The sequence below is a fragment of the Typha latifolia genome, chromosome 5, assembly GCF_019914945.1.
Source record: "Typha latifolia isolate L0001 chromosome 5, TyphaL0001v2, whole genome shotgun sequence".
Taxonomy (NCBI): Eukaryota; Viridiplantae; Streptophyta; class Magnoliopsida; order Poales; family Typhaceae; genus Typha; species Typha latifolia.
This window is the reverse complement of record NC_133090.1, coordinates 9,614,192-9,635,589: the sequence shown is the minus strand read 5'-3', so window position 1 is coordinate 9,635,589 and position 21,398 is coordinate 9,614,192. Positions and strand designations below refer to the sequence as shown.

At 36.3% G+C, this 21,398-nt stretch overlaps 2 protein-coding genes across 2 annotated transcripts; one reads left to right on the top strand and one right to left on the bottom strand.

Moving 5' to 3' along the window:
- Positions 1–156: 156 nt before the first annotated feature.
- Positions 157–1,041, top strand: LOC140789330 (oxalate oxidase 1-like). Its single transcript, XM_073138994.1, has one exon. The coding sequence runs from the start codon at positions 194–196 to the stop codon at positions 854–856; it is 663 nt and encodes a 220-aa protein (XP_072995095.1). The 5' UTR covers positions 157–193; the 3' UTR covers positions 857–1,041.
- A 7,277-nt stretch (positions 1,042–8,318) lies between these two features.
- LOC140787999 (peroxisome biogenesis protein 3-1-like) lies at positions 8,319–17,546 on the bottom strand. The gene is made up of 7 exons (XM_073137074.1): positions 17,284–17,546; positions 17,041–17,202; positions 16,750–16,949; positions 16,435–16,565; positions 11,860–11,987; positions 11,286–11,525; positions 8,319–8,805 (listed from the first exon to the last, which is right to left on the bottom strand). Exons 1-7 carry the CDS (start codon positions 17,295–17,297, stop codon positions 8,541–8,543), a joined length of 1,140 nt encoding a protein of 379 aa, XP_072993175.1. The 5' UTR covers positions 17,298–17,546; the 3' UTR covers positions 8,319–8,540.
- Positions 17,547–21,398: the final 3,852 nt, after the last annotated feature.

The window sequence follows — 21,398 nt, the reverse complement described above, 5'->3', positions numbered from 1 at the left end:
GATTCTTGACCTTATCCATAGTTTATGTGACACAGACGTACAGTAGCTTCCTAGTTATCCGAACTTTCGCAGCACGTAATCTTTAAAGATATTCAAAGGTGGTGTCCTATGAACTACTATATAAAGGCATGCATAGATACACTATGCTTCATATCCTTCATCAATTCTATCTATAATCTCATCATTTACAAGCATGGAGCTCCAACTCTTAGCAAAAACACTCTTCCTCTTGCTCTCCATAACTACCTTACTCCCCACGTCGAGCGGTGCCGACTCTGATCCCGTTCAGGACATATGCGTCGCGGACATGAAGGCGGCCGTGACGATTAACGGATTCCCCTGCAAGCCGATGTCGGAGGTCGTCTCCGACGACTTCTTCTCCTCGGCCATCTCCAAGGAGGGCGACACCAACAACCCTTCAGGGTTTAAGGTGACGGCAGGGAACGTGCTCAGCTTCCCGGGCCTGAACACGCTGGGGCTGTCGATGAACCGTGTCGACCTGGCCATCGGCGGCATCAACCCTCTTCACGTCCATCCCCGAGCCACCGAACTAGGGTTCGTGGTGAAGGGAGAGGTGCTAGTTGGGTTTGTTACCACGTCCAACGTGTACTATTCCAAAGTCATCAAGGCCGGTGAGAACTTTGTGATCCCTCGGGGGCTCATGCACTTTGAGCTCAATGTCGGGCATGGGAAGGCACTTGAGTTAAATGTGTTCGATAGCCAGTTGCCTGGAACGCTCTCAGCCCCCCTATCCTTATTCGGATCCAACCCCGCTATTCCGACCGAAGTCCTTACGAAGACATTCCTGGTGGAGCCTAATATCATCAATCTCCTCAAGTCCAAGTTCGGAAACTAATAAAGTCTAATATATGCCAGTGGATTGTTCTGTGCTTAATTTTTTTTTTGTTTTCTTTAACTATTTGTGCTTAATTTCCTGTAACTTATGTACTATGTATTAGCATGCACCGATAAGTACCGTGTTGCACGCGATGATGACATGCATGCCTATGAAATAAAATGACGTTTATTGCAATAAATAAACTATGGTTGTTATTATTGTCGTTTTATCTTATTCTATGTAGATATACCATATATATATATAGTATTGAATCATTTGTCTAGAATATCATGGATACCAGTCTGTAAGAAAGCAAAAGCTAGAAGGTTTGTTCTGGATATATAAGTGTACAAGATACTACGACTTCGAATATAATTACCACTAGGGAGGGCTTAAATGTTAAATTCCTACGTAATCACTTAGTTCTTACAGATTGATCTCTTAGGATTACTTTGATCTGGATATGTATAGGTCATAATCATGAAATCAAAGAACACGTCGTATGTAAACAGAAGTTGTCTGATTAAGAACGATGCATGGTCATTTCTCCTCGAAATGGAGTAGTGCTTATATATTTCTCAAGTGACTTAATTGCTAGTCTTATAAAGATAGATTGTCATATCTCAAACCATCGCCAGTCTAGCTATTCAAGGTCTTAAATCCGTTGATGGATTTTTGTTATTCTTAATTTAATATATCCTTTGATGGATTGTTATAAGTTGCTATAATTTGATAATTAAAATAGCAGTAGATTCTCCACATTGCCATCTCAATGAATCCTCTACAGGTGGGATACTTGACAGCCTTTAACCTACCATCACGTTTGCTGATTTAGCTAGTAATTATAAAATATTGTATCTTTTCTCTTTCTATATAAAAAAAATAATCATAATTAGATGTATTAAAAAAAGATAGCAAAATGGAGCAAGTACTGCTTTGATATTTTTTTTCTCTATATTAACAAAAAATTGTCTTTATATTTTTCTGAGTACCATTTGATGATTTGTTTAGCCACTTTAAAGAACAATCCACTGGCATGTAGATAAAGAGATAAGTACTGCTTCCTTGTGAACATTCACACAGCTTTCAGTCCTTCAGAGTAGTTGTAATTCCACAAGATAGCACAATGGAGGAAGTTGGTTTCTTCTTTCTTTCTTTCTTTCTTTTCCATAATTGCCACTATAAAATTTTAACATATTACCACTACATTCTTTAAAAATATTATTATATTAGTTAAATCTAATTAACTATGATTAAAGCATAACTTAGATTTTAAAAAACTGTTTACACTTGTATATTGTATTTAAAATAGTTTAAAAAATTTATCTTCTTTTATATGAGAAAAAATTATTGATAAAATATTTTATATTCTAAACTTAAAAAAGGTGTTTTAGTCATTTACATGTAATTGCTAACTTTAATCATAAACTGTTAAGAATATTCTGTTAAAAACTAAACAGTAATTCTGAAAAGGTTAAACAAAAATTTAATGATAACTTTAATATTTTAAGAAATATAGTAGCAGTTATAATATTTTGAAAGCTTTCAGTGGCATAGAGAAAACTCTCTTTGTTTTCTCTGGCATTAAGAAGGTGACTGCAAAAATATCTCTATAACTACCTCCGAAAATTTAGATCAGAACGCGTCGCATATTGTATAGTTAGTAAAAGTAACTGGAGTTTTACACTAATAAAACCAACTCGTAGACCCTTTAATTTAAAAGAAAAAAAATTACTCCTGCTAAAATTTCAATTGCTCTAATAACTTTCTTAGTAGTTTTAACTTTTTGCAACAAATCAATATCTCTGAAAATGGAAGCAAAGGACTTATATATGGTAATCATATGTATTTATGGAATATATGGTTCCTTCCTAAGTATCTCTTTATTGAAAAAGAACAACATAATATTAGGCCTTAGTGGTTTGAAAACAATATGAAAGTATCATATTTGTTTCATCCAAATTTGACATAAAAGGCACCAAAAACTTTCAAAAATATTCTTAGTGGGATTTTGTGAGCTCGAGCTCAAGCCTAAATGAAACCACTTAAAAGTTAAAAACAAGTATATCTCATTCCAAGCCTAATTCAAACAAGATACAATTAAGCTTAATTACTTGATCAGTTGCAAATCGAGGAGCCAAAGTTGACCGGTCAAAGCCAGTAGCAGTCCCCCCACAAAATCTAATGTTGGATTCGAACCGGATAAAAATATACGCGCATCCTCATAAGGTTTTCCAACAAGTCCACATCTACCTTTCAATTGAAAATTATTGCTGATCTCCCGCAAGTCCAGATCATCTGCATCTTTCCATTTATAATCTACTTATTACAGTCGTTCCTCTGCCTTTGTTTTCTCGCCATCAGTTCAGTTTTCTCTTTCTATTCTATTCTATTCTATTATTAACTAACCATTTTTTTTCTTTTATAACAATTGGTCTCCTAAGGTATGGTTAAGGATTATGCATCTCTCTCCTAGCTCTACTAGGGTTTCCCACCTTGTATGAGGTTTGGCTGGCAAGCGCCACCCCACCCTTCCTAAAGACTAGAAGTACTTGTTCTCTGTACCCTCTTTCTCCTTCAATTTCCTCCACCCATCCCCCCAATAGACTTGCTTCACCTCTCCTAATGTCGGCCAATGAGGAGTTACTTCTGAAGCAGTTTGTAGCTCTCCTCTCATGCTAAAACATGAAAGAGGTCATCCCTCTCCAGGAGGATAATATAGTCCCTACGAGTAACCCAGAGCTTTGCCTTATCGGCAAGGTCGTCAGGGATAGGAAGTTTAGTGTTTTTGGACTGAAAAGCGCTCTTGCGAACAGCTTGAAACCCGGCAGGCCCCTGGAGTTCATTGAAGCTATAAAAAATGTTTTCATGTTGGCTTTTGAGAAAAGAAGTGATAAGTGGCAATAGGATTGAAAAGTGCTCTTGCAAAAAACTTGGAACACGGCAAGGTCTCTGGAGTTCATTGAAGGTAAAAAAAAAAAAATATTTCATGTTGGCTTTTGAGAAGGAAAGTGATAAGTGGCAAGTCTAGCTAGGCTCGCCGTGGTCTTCCAACAGAGACCTTTAGACTAGAAACGTCGGTAGAAAGTTGGAGTTTTACCTACAATGAGTTTTGGGTCCAGTTCTATAGTTTGCCCATGGAGTAACCTTTCAAAAACAAACATTAAGGAAGCTTGCTGAGCGGATAGGTACCTAGCAACCTCTAAAGCCCTCGACTCGGCGCAATGGTGTAGATTTATTACAACGATATGATAATACGATAATGACAATGTTGTGTATCGCAAAACACCAAATCTTGCAAATCAAGTGGATATCACTAAACTGTTAGTTGGCTCGCTCACAGTCTCCTTGCTAAATGACTCCACTATAGACATTGGCATCAAGTATGAGAGGCTTCCTCGGCACTGCCTCTTTTGCGGTCGTGTAGACCATGACCAAGCAGAATGTGCAAAGTGTGGATCTCTAAAAATAAAGATCAAAATGGACCACCTAGAGCATATTAACAGTAAGCTTATGGATCTCCTGATACTGCAATTCGCTAATTTGGGAGCTAGCCAAGGCTTGCCAAAGACCACCGACGATGGTAGTGAAGGGAGGCTGAGGCCAAGACACCGACACTTTTCCATGATGATCCCATTAGACCTCTCCATTCACTAGGAAGCTCTAATAGTGAAAATTGACTTGTTACATCAAAGAAGCCGAATGTGTTGACCAATGCTGATACCACATCTGGCGTGTTAATTGGCCCTGCTTGTCTTGGCGAGGGTGTCGCCTCTCCACAGGTGCATGCAAGCAAAACTTTGGAGGAGGCTTTTGTCGACAAGGGCAAATATAGTCATCAGACTCTCCGAAATCACATTGAGGGAGCGCAAAATCTAGTCTCGATAATGGTGAAGGTTGTGGAGACCAAACCAAATCGTGAAATCCATCCTGCCCCCTCTAAGGCTAGTTATATCCTATCAACAGTGGGGATCACCTCTGACTGCAACATAGATTTGCGAGCATTTATAATTAAATAGAAGCTTTCCTAGCAAAGCTTCAGTTTCTATTCCATCTACTGTTAGACTTACTATACTAAAAAGAGTAAGAATACTCGTCACTTCTCTCTACTTTTATAATGTCCCATGAGGCATTAAATGACAAAAGGGCAAATTTTTTAAAAATGACTTGCTAGGAAAAACTAAAAACAGGTTTAAGTGACAAAAATGAAAATAAGTGTGTTTTTGGTGCAAATTTTCCAATCAAACTAGATTGGACTGTAATAGCTTATTATTTTTAATATTTATTTTTATTGAAAATCACCCAAATATATTTAACCTTATTATTTTATTGATGTTAGCTCTTATAGGTTTAATTATATATATCACCATGAATAAAAAATATATATATACAATCCCCTCTATTTAAAATGGGCAATTTGCAGCAAAAAGCCCTTATGTTTTTTAATTGGCAAAAATAGGCCTTCCATTTATCAAATTATAATTTCAAGCTTTTTTTATTGATTTAGTTCTAACAAATTTTAAAAAGACTATCGTGTCCTAAAAACGACATGCCTCAATTATATTATACGTATTGACTATGTAAAATGTACGCTCTAATTTTTTTATAGATACGTATGGAGATTCTAAAAAAAAGTTATGCATCACTTATATAATTTATACACATCGCCTATACAAAAGGTACGCTCTAATTTAAAAAAAAACGTCACACATCACCTATATAATATATACATTGCCTATGTAAAATGTATGCTGCAGTTTTCAACGATATGCATATCAAGAGTTAAAAAAAATATTACGCATCTCATGCTCTCAACCTCTCTTATGCTTGCTCTTAGATGAGATATCCTTGCAACTCCTCTTCTCTGTGTTGTTGGTGGATATGTGGTTATTTCTTTTTCAGATTTGTTTAACTTATTCCTTTGGAATTTAGATGATATATTTATATTTTTGGCTTAAGAGATTCTTTTGGGGACCTTAGAAGGGTGGATTGAGCTGCTTGGTTATGGATTGCATTGAGACCTATTCCATTTTTACTACTCAATAGAGATTGAGATTCTTCTTGGGATAGGCTTATAGTTTGCATAACTCAGGAACCGCATTAGCACTCTATGAACCTTGTTTGAATTGAAGGGAGCTATGCATTTTTCTATCATCTTCTGATCATTTCATGTTTCTGTGCTATAAAAACTCTGTACTCACTCTCTCTTCTGGGATTGTAAGAAGAAGTTAATTTGCACTTCTTTTATAACTTCCTATGTAAAGAAGAAGTATCTCTAAAAAAAAAAGAAGGAAATAGCTTTGATGAAGTGATATCTAGATATGAAAGATTTCAATAATTGTTGACATCAACTCAATTTGCTGCTTGTAAGCTTTCCAATTGTTATAATTTTAGAGTATTTCTATTTTTTTTATTTTTTTATTTTTTTATTTTACAAGATTCTTAAACTTGGAATGAATATTTTATTTCTCCAATTAAAGTGCTACGTTGGACCTTCTTCCAATGGGATTTATTGATATATTATCTTTGTATTTATGGATTCGGAAAGTTTTTTGAATTACTCTGCATCTTCTTGCTATTGTTTTTCAGAATAATTACACTTGGACCTTAAAGCCTAACTTTATAGAGAAAAGTTTGATTTGTTAATCATATAAAACTTTTGAAATGTTTGTTTTGCTATTTTTTATTTAAAAATGTGATGTGATTAATTTTAAATAAAAAGAATAGAGAGAGAAAAGTTGATAGTAAAATAGTTATTTGATTTTTTTATTAACATTGATTCAAAGTATCAACAAATATTAAAAAAAATCATTTCTTTTTTGCTTCTATCATCGTTTACATCTTATCATAAACTCCACTCTTGCCGGTAGGTTTTACTGTCTTAAAAATATTTTGAGTTAATATTATCCTAGCAACAACTAATACATAATATTTTATTATTTTTAAAATAAAAATAAAATAATTCCCTAGATTTAAATTTAGTTCTCTCTTTATTTATATTTCGACCTAAATAATATATTTTAAGTATGTTACTGTCATTTTGTATTTATAGTTATAATAACTCATATATGTTAACTATAAGTTATAGATAGTTAAGCAGAACTAACTGTAGTGTTTTCGAGGTATTTTTAGTAATTGTAAGAGTATGATAAATATCTCAATGATAAGAAGGTATAAAATAATAACATCAAAAATTGGATGTTTTCGATTAATAATCTAAGACATAGTATGATAATAAGGTATGTCAAAATGGGCTATAGAAGGAGGACGAGGAGGAGGAGGAGGTCGACGGAGAGGAGGGCGTGGCACTGTGGTGGTGGCTTGCCGATGGAGGCCGACGGAGAGGGAGGAAGTGGCGGTGCGTGGGGTGAGGTTATGAGTGGTGATCAGGTGGATGAGGGTGAGAGTGAGGGCGAAGGTGAGTGTGGGGTGGGTGAGGGAATTGAGGATGGGGAAGGTGATATGATGGGCTGGGTGAAGTGATGGGTGAGAATGGGTAGGTGAGGGTGATAAATATTGAATGGGTTATCGGTGAGGCTTAGTTATAGCTAGTCAGGCTATCGAGGCTATCGAGCCTATCGAGCCGAGCCTAAGCGAGCCGGCTCCAACTCAGGCTCGGCTCGATATTAATTTCAAGCTTGTTATGACGGCTTGGCTTAGTCTCTAATTGAGCTGAACCGGACTCGAGCTTCACCTGAGCCGAGCCTGAGCCAAGTCCAAGCCACTCGTCAAGCCAGACAGCCCTAGATAAAGGAGAAAAACAACCAATAAATGATAACAAGGAGTTAATATATTATCTCCTCTCTTTTTTCTTATTTGAAAGAAAAGGTTAAATTCGTAGCTCCAAAAATGACCAAAAGCTTACAATTTATAACTACAACAGATTACATTTGGTCGCATCTCTCTCGCTAGGATTGCTACTTGGGATTTCTCAATCTCTCCCACAAAGATGGCAGTTGGTTAATCTTACTATATAATTAGCTAATGATCTTACAATATAATTAGCTGATTAAAATATTGACAGTTTTGTTAGCCTCCCTATGCACATCTACTAAGGTCTAAGAAGTGGTAGTTTTCTTTCTTTGATAACGAGCATAAAGCAATTCACAAACCACTGCCTAGAACAAACCCTATAGAACAGCACAGAGAGCATCCAGAGAACAACTATAACGTTTTAGAAATTTAAAGAACTTATAAAACGAGGCAAAGATAACACAATAACGATCCAAAGAGAAAAAGAGGACGAAGAGCTAATAGTAGTAATTCAGAATTGAAACAGCGTGGATGATCTAGCAAAATGCAAATTACTAGAGAAGAGAAGATTTCCTTGCAGAAGGTTTGCTTTTCTTAGGCAGCATATAGGAGTACAGATAGAGATGCTCAAATCAAGTTCACAAATTGAAGGATAAGCAAAGGAGCCAGCTTCTGAAGAGTTCAAGTGCAAAATAAAGCTAAAAAATATGCAGAAATTACAGTACAGTTGTATAAAACACAACCCATAAAGTTTAAAAAAGAATAACATATATAATGTAACATGGGTAGAATTCCGACCAATATCCTATCTACCATTATTTTTCCCAGATTGCTGGGCATTTCACATCTCGTGTTGATTTTTGCTAACAATATCAGCATCCTATCAAAAATTATAATCCATCTAGCTAAACCATCAATTACATTTTCCATTTTCGCCCTATAAAAACTCTCAAGGTTCTAGAGGCATGTTTGCATAAAGAAGAGTGTAAAATAGTTCAACCTCGGGCAGACTTTGGATAGTCTGGATGAACTTATTGCTGCTGGGCTCCTCGAGCAGTGCCAGACTCAATTGTGCAACTTGCGGCAAGAGTTTGGCTAAGGGTATTCCTGAGGGAGGACTAGACCCTGACCTTCCAAATTGAGCACTCATGGTCTCTACCAGAAAATCCACCACTTTCTTCAATGATATCTCCACAACATTTCCAAAATCAGGGCTGCAAGAAAAAACAGCAAAAGTTTACAATCATCGGAGGAAAATTATATTTATGCAGCAGCATAGGGGAAAATAAGAAATTACTTGACAAATTATGAATTTGTGGAAATATTATGAGCTGCAAAAATGCTGGCAGCAATTTTGGTAGGTAAAATTAAAAAAGAAAATCTTATGCAAGTCATACATATGTAATCAATTGTATATATCTAGCATATGTAGTCTTTCCAAGGCTTCATAATTCTCCTGAATTCACACATTACCTCGAGCTCTATTGCCTACTCTGATTGGGCACGCATAGCACTTTTCCACCTAAAGAACTAGAGATGACATATTTAGACACCTCATACAATTTTCGTTTCGTGGCATCTGAGCTAGGTCGGGTTGCTACCTTCAACCCCATCTTTATTGTCACTTTGGAGCAATTTCTTTTTTTAGTCCAACACTATCAATTCACTTTTCGGCAATTAAATCCTCCTTCCTTTTTATCGGGATGGCCTGTCAACAATGCACTATCGAGGCTTTTTGTCCATCATGTTTACCACCCTCATTTTTAAGGCTACTTCGAGCTCGATGAGCCAATCAGCCAAGCTTTATAATAGATCGAGTCAATCATATTCGCCGCCTTCCATCATAATGGTCAGCCTCTACCATCCTCACCTTTTCACTATCCTTTTTGTTCATCATGTTTACCACCAGCATTTTGAAGGCTACTTCGAGCTCGATGAGCCAAGCTCAATAATAGATTAAGTGGAGCTCAAGCTGAGGAATCACTGGCTCGAGTCGAGCAGTCAAGCACGAGCTCAGAATTCTTTAATTTCATAGCATATTCCATCAGAAGACTACACAGGCACCGATGAAGAGTTATTTATTCAAAAGTGCCTCAAGTAGGGAGTCAGACCTTCTGTGAAAGTGTCGAGAAGAGCCAAGATAACACTTGGTTAGTTAAAAACCTGATACATAGAAGAGCTGAGTGATTAAAACTGAGCTATTATCTTCCCTCTTTCATGAAGAGCTTTTTCTTCCTCTTTCCATCTTCATATTTCCAACCTTTGTCTACTCTCTTCCCACTCTCAATTTACTTCTTTAGATGTTAAAAAGTATCACTTCTTTTCATTTTTCTTATAACTTGTATAATATTCTCCCATCTTGTTCTATTATCTGCAATCCAATTCCTCTTATCTGATTCCTATAATATTATACGGCTCATCTTTTCCATTTTCATTCTCTCCTGTTGAGGGTAAACGTAAAATGTATTGCTCACCTCATAGATCAAGTTGCATATATTTATTTGAGATGGTATCATACAGTTTTCTTCGACTAACAAATGATCTTCCCTCTTCATGTTCTGAACTTCTTCACAATCAACTTATTGATTCCATTCATATAAACCAATATTTAAACCTAATTGAGCACAAGTACATCTATGTTAACATTATAGTGGAAAATAATTTGATTTCATGCAAACTGTACCTACTCCTGCCAAGGCCTCCTCAGAGAAACAAATTCCACTGACAGAACTTCCAGAAAGAAGTTCCACCAGGTTCTCCACAAAGAAATAGTTATTTGCAATCTTATTTATCATCCCCTCTCTATTAATTTGCAGAAATTAACTTTCTCCAGAAATCCATCCCTTCACTATTTTGACATCACAAACTCCTGTGAGTCCAACCTAGCCTTTCTTGCTTCTTTCAATGAAGATTCTGAAAAAATAAAGAAAAGTAGACCTTCCTCTGGCCCTCATATGTCCTTCAAAGATTTGCCATCACAATCTATCTTCTAGTACATAAACAATACCAAAGAACTATTATAGGAGCTTTCTCAGTGATCCTGCTCCATACACCAAAACACCTCAGGTTCTTCTAACGTTTCTTGCCAACAATCCCAAGAAAACTCACACTTCCATTTGCACTTCTATTCTACCTCATCTTTAATTCTCTCACATATTTCCTTCTGGTGAACCCCATCTCTCTTCCAACATCTCCCAATGTCTTTCTTCTCTATTCGATATTTTCAACAATTCTACCCCTGCTTAGTTGCCGCCTCCTTGGTGCGTTAAAATCTCCAATAACTCAAATAATAATTCAGTGTACTAATTTCTCCCACTCAAGGTGCTTTCCTCTCAATCTAGATCAATCATCAAGAAGACAGGTTTCAACTTCCAATTTCTAAACAAGAAAAAAATAATCCTAGGATGCTTCATCAGACTTTTGGTTGATATGCAAAATCAAAAGAATTTCTACGACAAAATTCTGTATGAGGTTTTACAAGCAAATAATCACATAAAGGTTCCAACTTTCAATTTCTAGACAAGAAAACAATAATCCTAGGATGCTTCATCAGACTTTTGGTTGATATAGAAAATCAAAAGAATTTCTATGACAAAATTATGTATGAGGTTTTACAAGCAAATAATCACATAAAAAGAAATGGAAACAGGTACAGAACTCTACAGATGAAAATCAACGAACAGCACATCAATACCTTGACAGCACTGCACGAGTCTCAGAAATTAGCTGCTCAAGCTTGCTCACATCCATTAAAAATGAAGAGTCATCAGAACCATCAGTAGACATGACCATCAGCTGTCTATATGCAGTTGCATTTTCAGGTACTAAATAACTCATCCAGTAGTTTGGTTCACCAATGGTCATGAACAACTCCAATATTTCCATGATTGTTTCATGGAGTTGTTCCATGCTGAAAGGATCCTTCAGCCGTTTTCTGCATATGACGTCAAACTTCATTCAAACTGTTCATTGTGGAATGAAAAATAAACTTTCATTTAGATGCAAACCAAGAATGCCATTATCCTAAACTAAGTTGTCAATGATAAGTTCCAGCAAGGCAGACAGAATGAGCAGATACTAAACTAATTAAATTGAGCCCAATGAAATAGACTAAAGCAAATGAATCAAGTTATAAGTTTGTGTACCATGGTTGAATGCAGAATATGGCAGGCATTAATTATTAGATATGTTCTTAAACTGCAGAAGCATATCAACTATACAACTGAGTGTTAGGAAAAGCTTAAAGATGGTTGTAATGAAATGCATACTCTTTCAGAACTGCCGTAGAAGCACACTGCATGTTCGTGATTAATTTATTGATGCCATAGCTGGAGAGGTAATCAGCAGTTGCCAGAAAATCTTGCTGGCCATGCTTGCTAAATGAGTCTGATTCGCCCTACAATGATCAATAAGAGCAACTTCAATGACCCAAAACATGTATTCTCTGAAGTAAATAGAAACAAAGATCAACAGTGAGGTTCACAAGAAAGTGGTTATTGCTGATCAATTATGCCATTAGGTTTATCCATTAATCATCATAGTGAATAGAAATTTTCCAGTGTTTTAGAATATATGTAACACACAAATGTCTATAAGTACAAACATTATTCTCATCATAATTCTTACATTGACAAACAAATGTTCTTTGCAAAGTACCATACCAAACCATTCTGCAGAAACTTCAGTTAGTTGATAATCTATGTGTGTGTTTCTCAATCGCAGGCAACCTTCCTTACTAAAGAGTATTACAGTAGTCCCTAATATGTTGCTTATGTGTGCTATGCAATTGTTGTGCAACATATGATCTGATATATATATTTATATATAGAAGCAGCCACATAGGCAGTGGCATCGGGTAAATGGACCCTCATATGTAGCAATGGATATAGGCCGCATATGCGTATGTGCCCCTTATATGGACTGCATATCTATGCACCGGGTTATGCATATGATAAGTTTAAGTCATATTGTTGATATATCAATATTATGTTTTTCACTTTTCCATGATTAGTATTTTGTTAGTGATCATCAACTAACTTGTTGCTTTACTTGAGTAATTATGTGATTATAATATGATCACATTTATTGATAGGATTTGAGAAAACATGATTCTCCTTATTATAGATATTTTACCTAAGGATTAGTTTATTACAGATAGAATATTCAAAATACTAATGTACTTTACTTGGACTATATAAGTAATACTTTATATTTAATTGGTAGGCTAGAGTGCTAGACCACATCGGCATGCCCATACCGCATTTGCTATATTTGGTGGCCTGACCACCCTGAATATCATAAGCATTTTTAAGTTTTAACAAATATGTATCACAAACAGATACAACTAATAGATATGTACAAATATATATGTGTGTGTGTTTATAATTTATTTACATAAATCTAGGTATTGTAATATATCAACATATATATGATTATGTGTATGACTCTCTTCTCATCCGCATAATTTTAATAACAAGGTTTCAAAACTCCGTGTTGGAATTGGGATCAAGATCAGCCGTTATAAAAAAAAATGATACATACTGGCTGTATTGGCAGTATCGATCGTATCGGCCACCCGTATCAAATTGAACTATTTTTAGTTATGTAAAATTCTAAATATTATTTAAAATACAGAAATTTTTTTAAAAATTTATAAAAAATAACAGAAAAATAAGAAATTAAAATTAGTCAAATATAAACTTTAAAAACTAAAAAAACTCACTCAAAACTATAATAAATTTCGATTTGAATTAGATAAATTTTTATACTCGTAGATTATTACTGTAGAACAATATGAGAGGGATATCTCTCTTTACTGTTGTTCTATAGCAGTTAGAAAAGAAAAGTTAAAAAGTGGGTGAGAAAAAAGGAAAAAAAAATAAGAAAAAAATTCATCCTAGTTCACCAAAGTGTGGACTAGCCAGACGGGTTCACCAAAACAGTTGCCAAATAAACTCGATGAAGTGTGAGAGTGAGAGGAGAGTGTGTATGAGAGATAGAGTAAAAATTTAAAATTTGAAAATAAGCAGTTGATAACATCAATTATTAATATTTCCTAGGTTAGATACGATCGAGTTTCGGCCGATTCGGCCGATATGGCTAATCTCAATCCGGATTGGCCGATTCAACTCAGGATCGGTCAATTTTCGAATCCATCGTTAATATATATAAGGATATTACCATCTTCAGAATTTCTAAACCCTATCATCATTCTCTCTTCCGCTCCCTCCCACTTTTCTCACTTTCCCTACCCAATGCTAGGATGTGTACCTATTCATCTGCATGTTGTTCAACCTAACTCTCACCTTGGTTTATCTATGCTCCCTTTTTCATATCATCTCCAAACACATACACCAAGTTGCCTGTACTATATTGGACAAGTAGGAATCGACATCATAGACACATTGTTGACTAGCCTAATACATTGCAAGCCAATTGAGGAGGTTGTTTTGCATAAACATGAAGACATCATACATAAAGACTGGCCAACAACCCAAGCAAGTACCTTCCATCCAGCTCTCTTTTATTTATTTATTCTTTCTCTTATGTATTAGCTTTGCTGAATATGTTATATTTATTAAGACTACCTTTTCTACCTTGTTGTGAATGGACTAGGATCCCTGCATGCTTAATGGGCATTTGAGACAATGGTTGCTCCTTCTGGTAGACTGATACGATCTATTTATCTGTTGTCAATTCACCTTATTGACACATATTGATATTGTACTCTATATATAAGTAGCATGACAAAGAATGGCTTGATAGTATCCAAGAGCCACATTAGGGTCAGTTGCTAAGATGATTACAATATGGGGCACAAGATGGGCCTACTAGTGCTCCTTAGTCAGATGATAACAGTCTGTTAGGCATGTTCTGATATGAATAATGCCATCACAACAAATGTGACCATTCACACATTAGAAAGAGATAAAAGCCTCTATTCCACCTAGATTTGACTAAGAATTTGCATGCAACTTAAGTTCCAACAAATTAATAACTATTGAATCTTGTTGAAAGCCCTAAATAGGAGATCTACATAACCATTCTGCCCATTTTTGTTTGACAGATAAGTGGAAATTTGTCCAAACTCAGTTCACTGCTCTGTAAACTTTGTATTGCATCACAAGCCTCATCTGACTATTCCCTTCAACATAGGAAGCATTAGGGAACTCTGTCCAATAAGTTGGAAAAGTACTCGGTAAGCAATAATTAAACTAATCAACGTGCAAACGCTTAGTTAACTCTAACTCCGTTCCCCAATGTGTATGCTGAGTTGCTGACTTTTATACTTATACTCAAGGAATTCATGTTTTAGACTGGCACCAATACTTAAACGATAGCAATATATATCACTGGTAGATATTGCATGGTACAAGATCCTGCAGCTTTTAGATCTATACTAGAAGAATTCTTTAAGAGGGCATCATTTAGTGAGATCATAAGGCACAAGGATTTCCTTGTTGTTGCCAATTGGCACATGTGTGATGCCACCAAAAGCCTAGCTGCAGGTCCCTTTTGTTGTTCTCATCCTATGAAATTTTCCTTCAACTTGAATGGCAACTTGGTAAGTTCATCAAGTGTGCATATCTATAGTAAGTCATACTCACAACCTCTATCACCTCAGAATGTGCAGTCATGGTATCTAGCTAGAAAGAAATCTACTCTTTACAATACCCAATAATATCTCTGCATAATCAAAAGCTGTCTTATTTCTGATGAAATTATGATTTGTGAAATTAATGAAACAATTATTGATCCTAATCAATTGGAGAAATTTACTCTACAACATATCGTTCATTTTAACAACCCCTTGGTGTTTCAACTTTATATTGCACATTAACGAGGTCATATACATTTCTCAATTCTCATATTATTGTCATTACACACATCAGCTTAGTCACTTACTCTCTAGATCAAGGTTATTATAGTTTTAAGTGATGGTTCTAGGGACAAAGCTATCTTCGTCTCCTCCTCCAAATGGATTCAAGCAAAATGTGGTTTTGTTTATTAGATTCAAGGAAGGTTGTGACTGAAGGACTGAGACTAAGGCCAATCGATCCATTGCTCTACGTATGTTTCTTGGATCCACTTATAACTAGAAATATGAAGTTTGTACTTCTTCCTTCTTGGGACTTGATAAGGAATGTTTTTTTCTGCAGAAACATTCACTCTGAAATCGAACCTATGTTCATGTTGCAGGTTAAAGGCTTGGAAGTCTGCAATGTGCCTTTCAAGATACTGATTTTTTTGTCCAACTCTCCAATTATTCTTCAAGTCATCTCAATAACTCTAAAACTGTCTAAAAAGAATATTTTTCTTCTATTGGGAAAGAAAATAAGAGACATAAGAAAACCTTTATTTCAGCAGAGAATCTAACAGAAATTAACAAAGAAAAGGTGGTTCCAGGAGAAAATGAAGAACAAGGAACTAAGAGAGGAAGAAGATGACAACAATGATCTTTGTAATCATCACCCAATAAAAGACTCCAAAAAGACCTTGTTGGTTAAGGCCCTAATAGGCTAATACTAAGATTGTTTCATAAATAATATCAAGAAAGGAAAAAAAGAAACAAGAGTAGAAAAAATACCTGCAAGCAGTACTCAGTACTGTTCATGCAAAAAGTAACAACCCACAAAACATTTATTACATCATTTGTTTCAGTTAAATAAAGTCCACACTTCATATTCAAATCAATCTATGAAAAATGGATATTATCACATTATACATATGTAGGAAGAAAAATCAATTGGTTGGATTTAATTAAATCCAAATTATTCAATCATCTTTAGAATAAAATATAAATTGATTGCAGAAAAAAAAAAGATTGTCTTCCTAGGCATTACCAGTACAGGTGAGCCATCTGAACCGCGAGCAGCGTCTAGGTAGAGATGTCTTCCTAGGATGTTGACCTGAACCCTGACATATAAGCTAAGCATGGTAACGGACCACAGAGAAGAAGCTGTTCTCGTGAAACCTGAGAGGAAAGGATCACAATAAACAAGTTTAGAATATCTAATCCTACCCATGTTCTATTACCACCCAAAGTAGCACCAAAGAATCCATACGCAACTTGGATTCCATCAATCATGCTATAAACTGTGAAGACACCAAGATTGAACAGAATTAACGGGCATTTTAGTTAGAGTATAGTTACAAACTTAGAACTTTAAGCATTTCCCAAAGCTCAATCTTTTCCTTAGATGGAAGAGCACTGGATTGGCCCTTCCCTTGCATTAGCTTCTCCGTCAAATGAGTAAGGTCCAACTCCTCATATATTCGTGATCGCAGATAGTGCACGGCATAAGGCAGCGTGGTTGTATCAGAAATTCTTTGTATGTTCTCAAAGTGGGCCTGCAATCTACAACAGATAAAAGCAAAGACAAGATCAAGTTTCAAGAAAAAAGTAAAACTTTAGAAGATGGTAGCAAAATAATGTCTCGATTCCTTACTGGGCCTTAATAATCTCATCGATTTCTCTCTCCCCTTGCAATTGCTGCTCCATATGATATAACCTCCTCCTCTGAGCCTCATAGAGCTTATAAATCAAATACCCACTTCCACATACTCCAGCAGCAACCAAGACTTTCCTCTTATGCCTAGTCCAGAAGCCCCTGCTTATGTGACAAAATTGTATCAAAAGAGATGAATAAGGAGAATGGGTTTGAATCGAAACTACGTGAGACAAAGATTACCTCAACGAAAACATGGCTTTTTTTGTTAACAAGCCTAGGAGGCCATGGATAATTGCCAATATCCGATATGCATAATCTGATGACAAGGTAAGGGATTTTGAAATGTCAAAGTAACTGTTGAATCCTCCACATATCCAAGAGAAGTTTGAGGGTTTTGGAGAAGAAACTTGGAGGAGGAGGAGGAGGAGGAGGAGAAGGGATTTCACTCTATTGGATTTGGGTCTCAAGAATCGAGGTAGAAAAGCTGAGAGAGAGAGAGAGAGAGAGAGAGAGAGAGAGAGAGAGAGAGAGGAGTGGAAGGGGAGTGGGGGGAGGATTCTTTTCGCTCGTGGGTGTCACGTGAGTCTACGTGTTGACCCTGAGATGGCTCATGGATCAGATCCAATCGGGTTCAATGGTTTAGGTTCGAATCGGATTATATCGGGTCCGATGTTGCACTACAATTATCGAGCTTGATCTCATGATCTGTGATCAATTTTGCACCAGCATTGACCCGACGCGAGTTGATTTCTAGGATCGACATGATTGAATTTGCTTATCTACTTTTCAATTGGGAACGGAGTTCCTAATAAAATCAATAATAATCTCAGATGCCCTTTTAAGTTTTTCTTTTTTTATGTCCTTTTAATTTAAGTAGCCAATTAATAATTCTGTGTCAAAATTAGTTGCCTTTTTGACAAATTAAATGCTAAATGGTTCCTTTTGTTTTTGAAAAAAAAGAGAGAGAATTCTCAGAGCATAACTTCTTTATTTTCTCCTTATTATTTTGTATAAAATCGGTATGTTTATCTATCTTATGCTCCCATGAGCATTTTAGTTTAAAAAATATATACTTTTTTTAAAAGAAAATAGAGCTTCAAAGTTCAAATTCATATTCTTTATTCCAAAAACTAGTTAGAATTTCAAATTATGATCTCAGATGGTCGACCAACGTAGATCAGCATAGCTTGGGAGAGGGTGATAAGAGTAAATAAATATGATATATAAACCAAGTAGAGATAGAGTCCTATTACGTAGTTATAGCAATAAGATCTTAATCTATGTTATTGTTATGTTTATAGTTAAAGGAGTCATATTCGGATCGAGATCATTAGGTTTTCTTCTTCTTTTTTCTTGTTCATCATATGGATCTCGATCTTATTAGGGACTCTTGTTTTATGGCCCATGCGCCCATCTCAACATATATAATTTCTTTTGTTCCAATGACTATATAAAAAGATCATCTCACAACACCCATAGATCCGCCTCATTTGAGGTTTTTCTAATTTCACTTGCTCGAATGACTAAAATTTAACTATTAGATAAATAATTGTGTGCTTTATCTTCCAACAAAAAAGATCATGTCTAATTAAAACTAAGAGATTTTAAATAACACCTTATATTTTTATCCTTTTATGATTAACTGTCTTTGAATTTTGTAATCCGATCTCTTCTTTTTTTCTATTATTTTTTTATGACATTCTAAGCTAAGTAAACCTAACTATTTTCAAATAGAAAAATATCAACTAAGAAATATTGTATTGGAATACTAAAGATAATTTCTAAAATACTTAAATTATCTGTGGAAGGATTTGGTATAAGAAGAGATTTTTGATTTAATATGTTGAGGTATGGCTTAAAATATTATGAATCAGATCAGGTAAGGTCTAGACATAAATATATAAAAAATTAGCGTCATGAGTTAAAGTTCTAATGCTTTAATCAAATGAGGTTAAAAGTTAAAATAAAAAAAATAAAGGAAGGGTTGGATATATTAGTAATTATCCAACATTGCAGCGGGCGTCGGAGGGTGGTAAATGGCCAAGAGTGGCGATGAATGGTTGTAAGATAGAGTAGGTTGTGAAGGTCATGATGGCTATAGTTTGAAGGTAGAATTATGGTTCTAGATTAAATTTCCTCCTAAAAAAATAAACGGTTATGATTAATTTACTTCTACTCATATATTATCTTACTCTTATTTCTAAGATAAGCTCCAAGCTAAATTAATTTTTTAATACTTGGATGCTTAAATGCTTAGATGATTAAACAAAGAAGTTCAACTCCTCTATATATAGAGGTTGGGTATAATGAATTTTACTCGGACGGGTAAAAGCTTATACGACTTAAACTATGGCTTGTCTTAGAGGCTTACATGACTTGATTGGGATTACCTTAATAGCTTACTTGATTTAACTAGACCTGCATTAAGGGCTTATCTAACATAACTAGAGTTGCCTTAAGAGCTTACATAAGAGATAAACATGAATCAACTAAAAAATAAATAGACTCGATCCATCGAGCCCAATGTCCCCATGATTTGATTTGATCAAACCCGAATCGTATCAATCCACCACGCTTCCGACATCTTATCATCAATGTGACTAATGTTTGACATCCTTGTACTCGTAGAGCTGATCATGCCAATTAGTGGACTTAAATTCATCCTCTTTGTGACCACCTAAAAATATGACATGGGTTGGTTGGCGCTTGTATTTATGACCGAGGTTAAATGGTCATCACAATAAAAACACAAGCCTTTCTTTTGATGCTCCTCTAAGTTATTAAGTATCAAGCGATGCATGATCTACCTACATGAGCTAGGTTAGGGTAGGTGTAGTCTCTAGTGGGTTGTGGGTTTAGGCCATCTTCCTTCGCTCCTCTTTGCAGATCTGTTCAGTTGATCCAACTTAGACTCCATCAGAACCACCAATAAGAGGCCTCCTCAGAAGTAGTGGGTAGTAGAGCCTTGACCTTAGTTTGAATGTCAAGCCTAAACCCAGTAATGAAGGTACTCTTTAATGTCGAGTCTGACTAATTAGTAACCCAACTACAGATTCATTCTAACTCATCTCGGTAAGCTTGAACTATTGTTAACTAAGTCAACTTAGTCAACATGGTCTAAAAGTCCTCATATTGGATAAGACCAAATTGAGCACAGATTGCATCCGTAAAATCCTACCAAAATTTGAATGGTTGTATCCGCTGAGCTGACTAGTACCACCTAATTATCACGCCATCTAAGTAGAATGATGCTAGCTAGACAATCTGGTGGCCGGGCATGCCATGCTTTGTGAAAAACTGTTTTGCCAAATAGGTCCAGTCCAATGGGTCTCCTCTAGAGATTTTAGAAAATCAAGCTTGATTGTCCAAGCTTGGATCCAAAAATGTGGCATGTCATCACGAGCCATGTAACCTCGTGGTTGAGACTGGTCATGTGGGTCATGGGCACACGAGTCTGACTCATGTTGCACCCGGGCTGCATGCGAGTTTAGCTCAATTTGATAGCATGAGCCCATCGAGTCGTTCTACCAGTCATCCTCAAGCTTGTACTCGGGCTTAGGGTCATGCACATAAGCCTCAAACTGGTTTGCATGAGGTGGTCGAATTAATTCGCAAAAATTTGGCCTGCCTCTCAATTCGCACACTTCCTATTTTCTATGCAAGTGCAACCCTAACCCTAGAGCTAAATTTAGATTTTGGCCTAGGAACACCACCACATGCCGTTGTAACCTCGGTGGTTGCTAGGTAGGGTAGGTGGCCGGTGACAGTCACCATCTAGTTGATCAGCGTGGCAGTGAGTGGTGATGAAAGGTCGAATCATGCTCAAGCGTGAGCTAGTTCTATGGTGGCTAGGGCGCATTGCCAGTTGGTCCACCGGCCACCAATGGCTATCGAAGGGACCTTAGTCCCACTGCTAGAAGGTCGCGATGATAGGAAGCACCAATGAGTCCATCCCAATGAAATGATAGCCCCTCATAGTGGTAGCCATCGAATTCGGCCACCCAACGGTGGTTGAAGGCTACTGCGGCCACCACCGCCTGTAGTCAGCCCGACGAAGCCAATCATGGCCATCGGTGGTCATGGAAGTACCGGACCCACAACCACCAACCAAGGGTTTTTTTGCAACATTAACCACCGTCATTGGTGGTCTTTCGATGGTGTTACCGCAAACGAAGCAATGGCTTGGGTGCGAGTGGTCCAAAGAAGGTTTCAGATGTGGTAGCTCAGGCTATGAACACCTGCTCCTCCCTCATTTGTCTTGGATCACGTGTTAACTATCATTCAAGGAATGTCGTCTTTGATGCCAACATTACGAACTAGATTTGTAAAGACCTAGAAGTAAGAAAATTATAATA

Excerpts from the sequence above, each read along its gene's own strand:
- LOC140789330 (XM_073138994.1), top strand. The coding sequence starts at position 194 with ATGGAGCTCCAACTCTTAGCAAAAACACTCTTCCTCTTGCTCTCCATA.
- LOC140787999 (XM_073137074.1), bottom strand. Across the intron at positions 16,566-16,749 it reads GGAAATGCTTAAAGTTCTAA|GTTTCACGAGAACAGCTTCT; the intron begins GTTTGTAACTAT and ends CTTTCCTCTCAG. Across the intron at positions 8,806-11,285 it reads ACTCGTGCAGTGCTGTCAAG|CCCTGATTTTGGAAATGTTG; the intron begins GTATTGATGTGC and ends TTTTTCTTGCAG.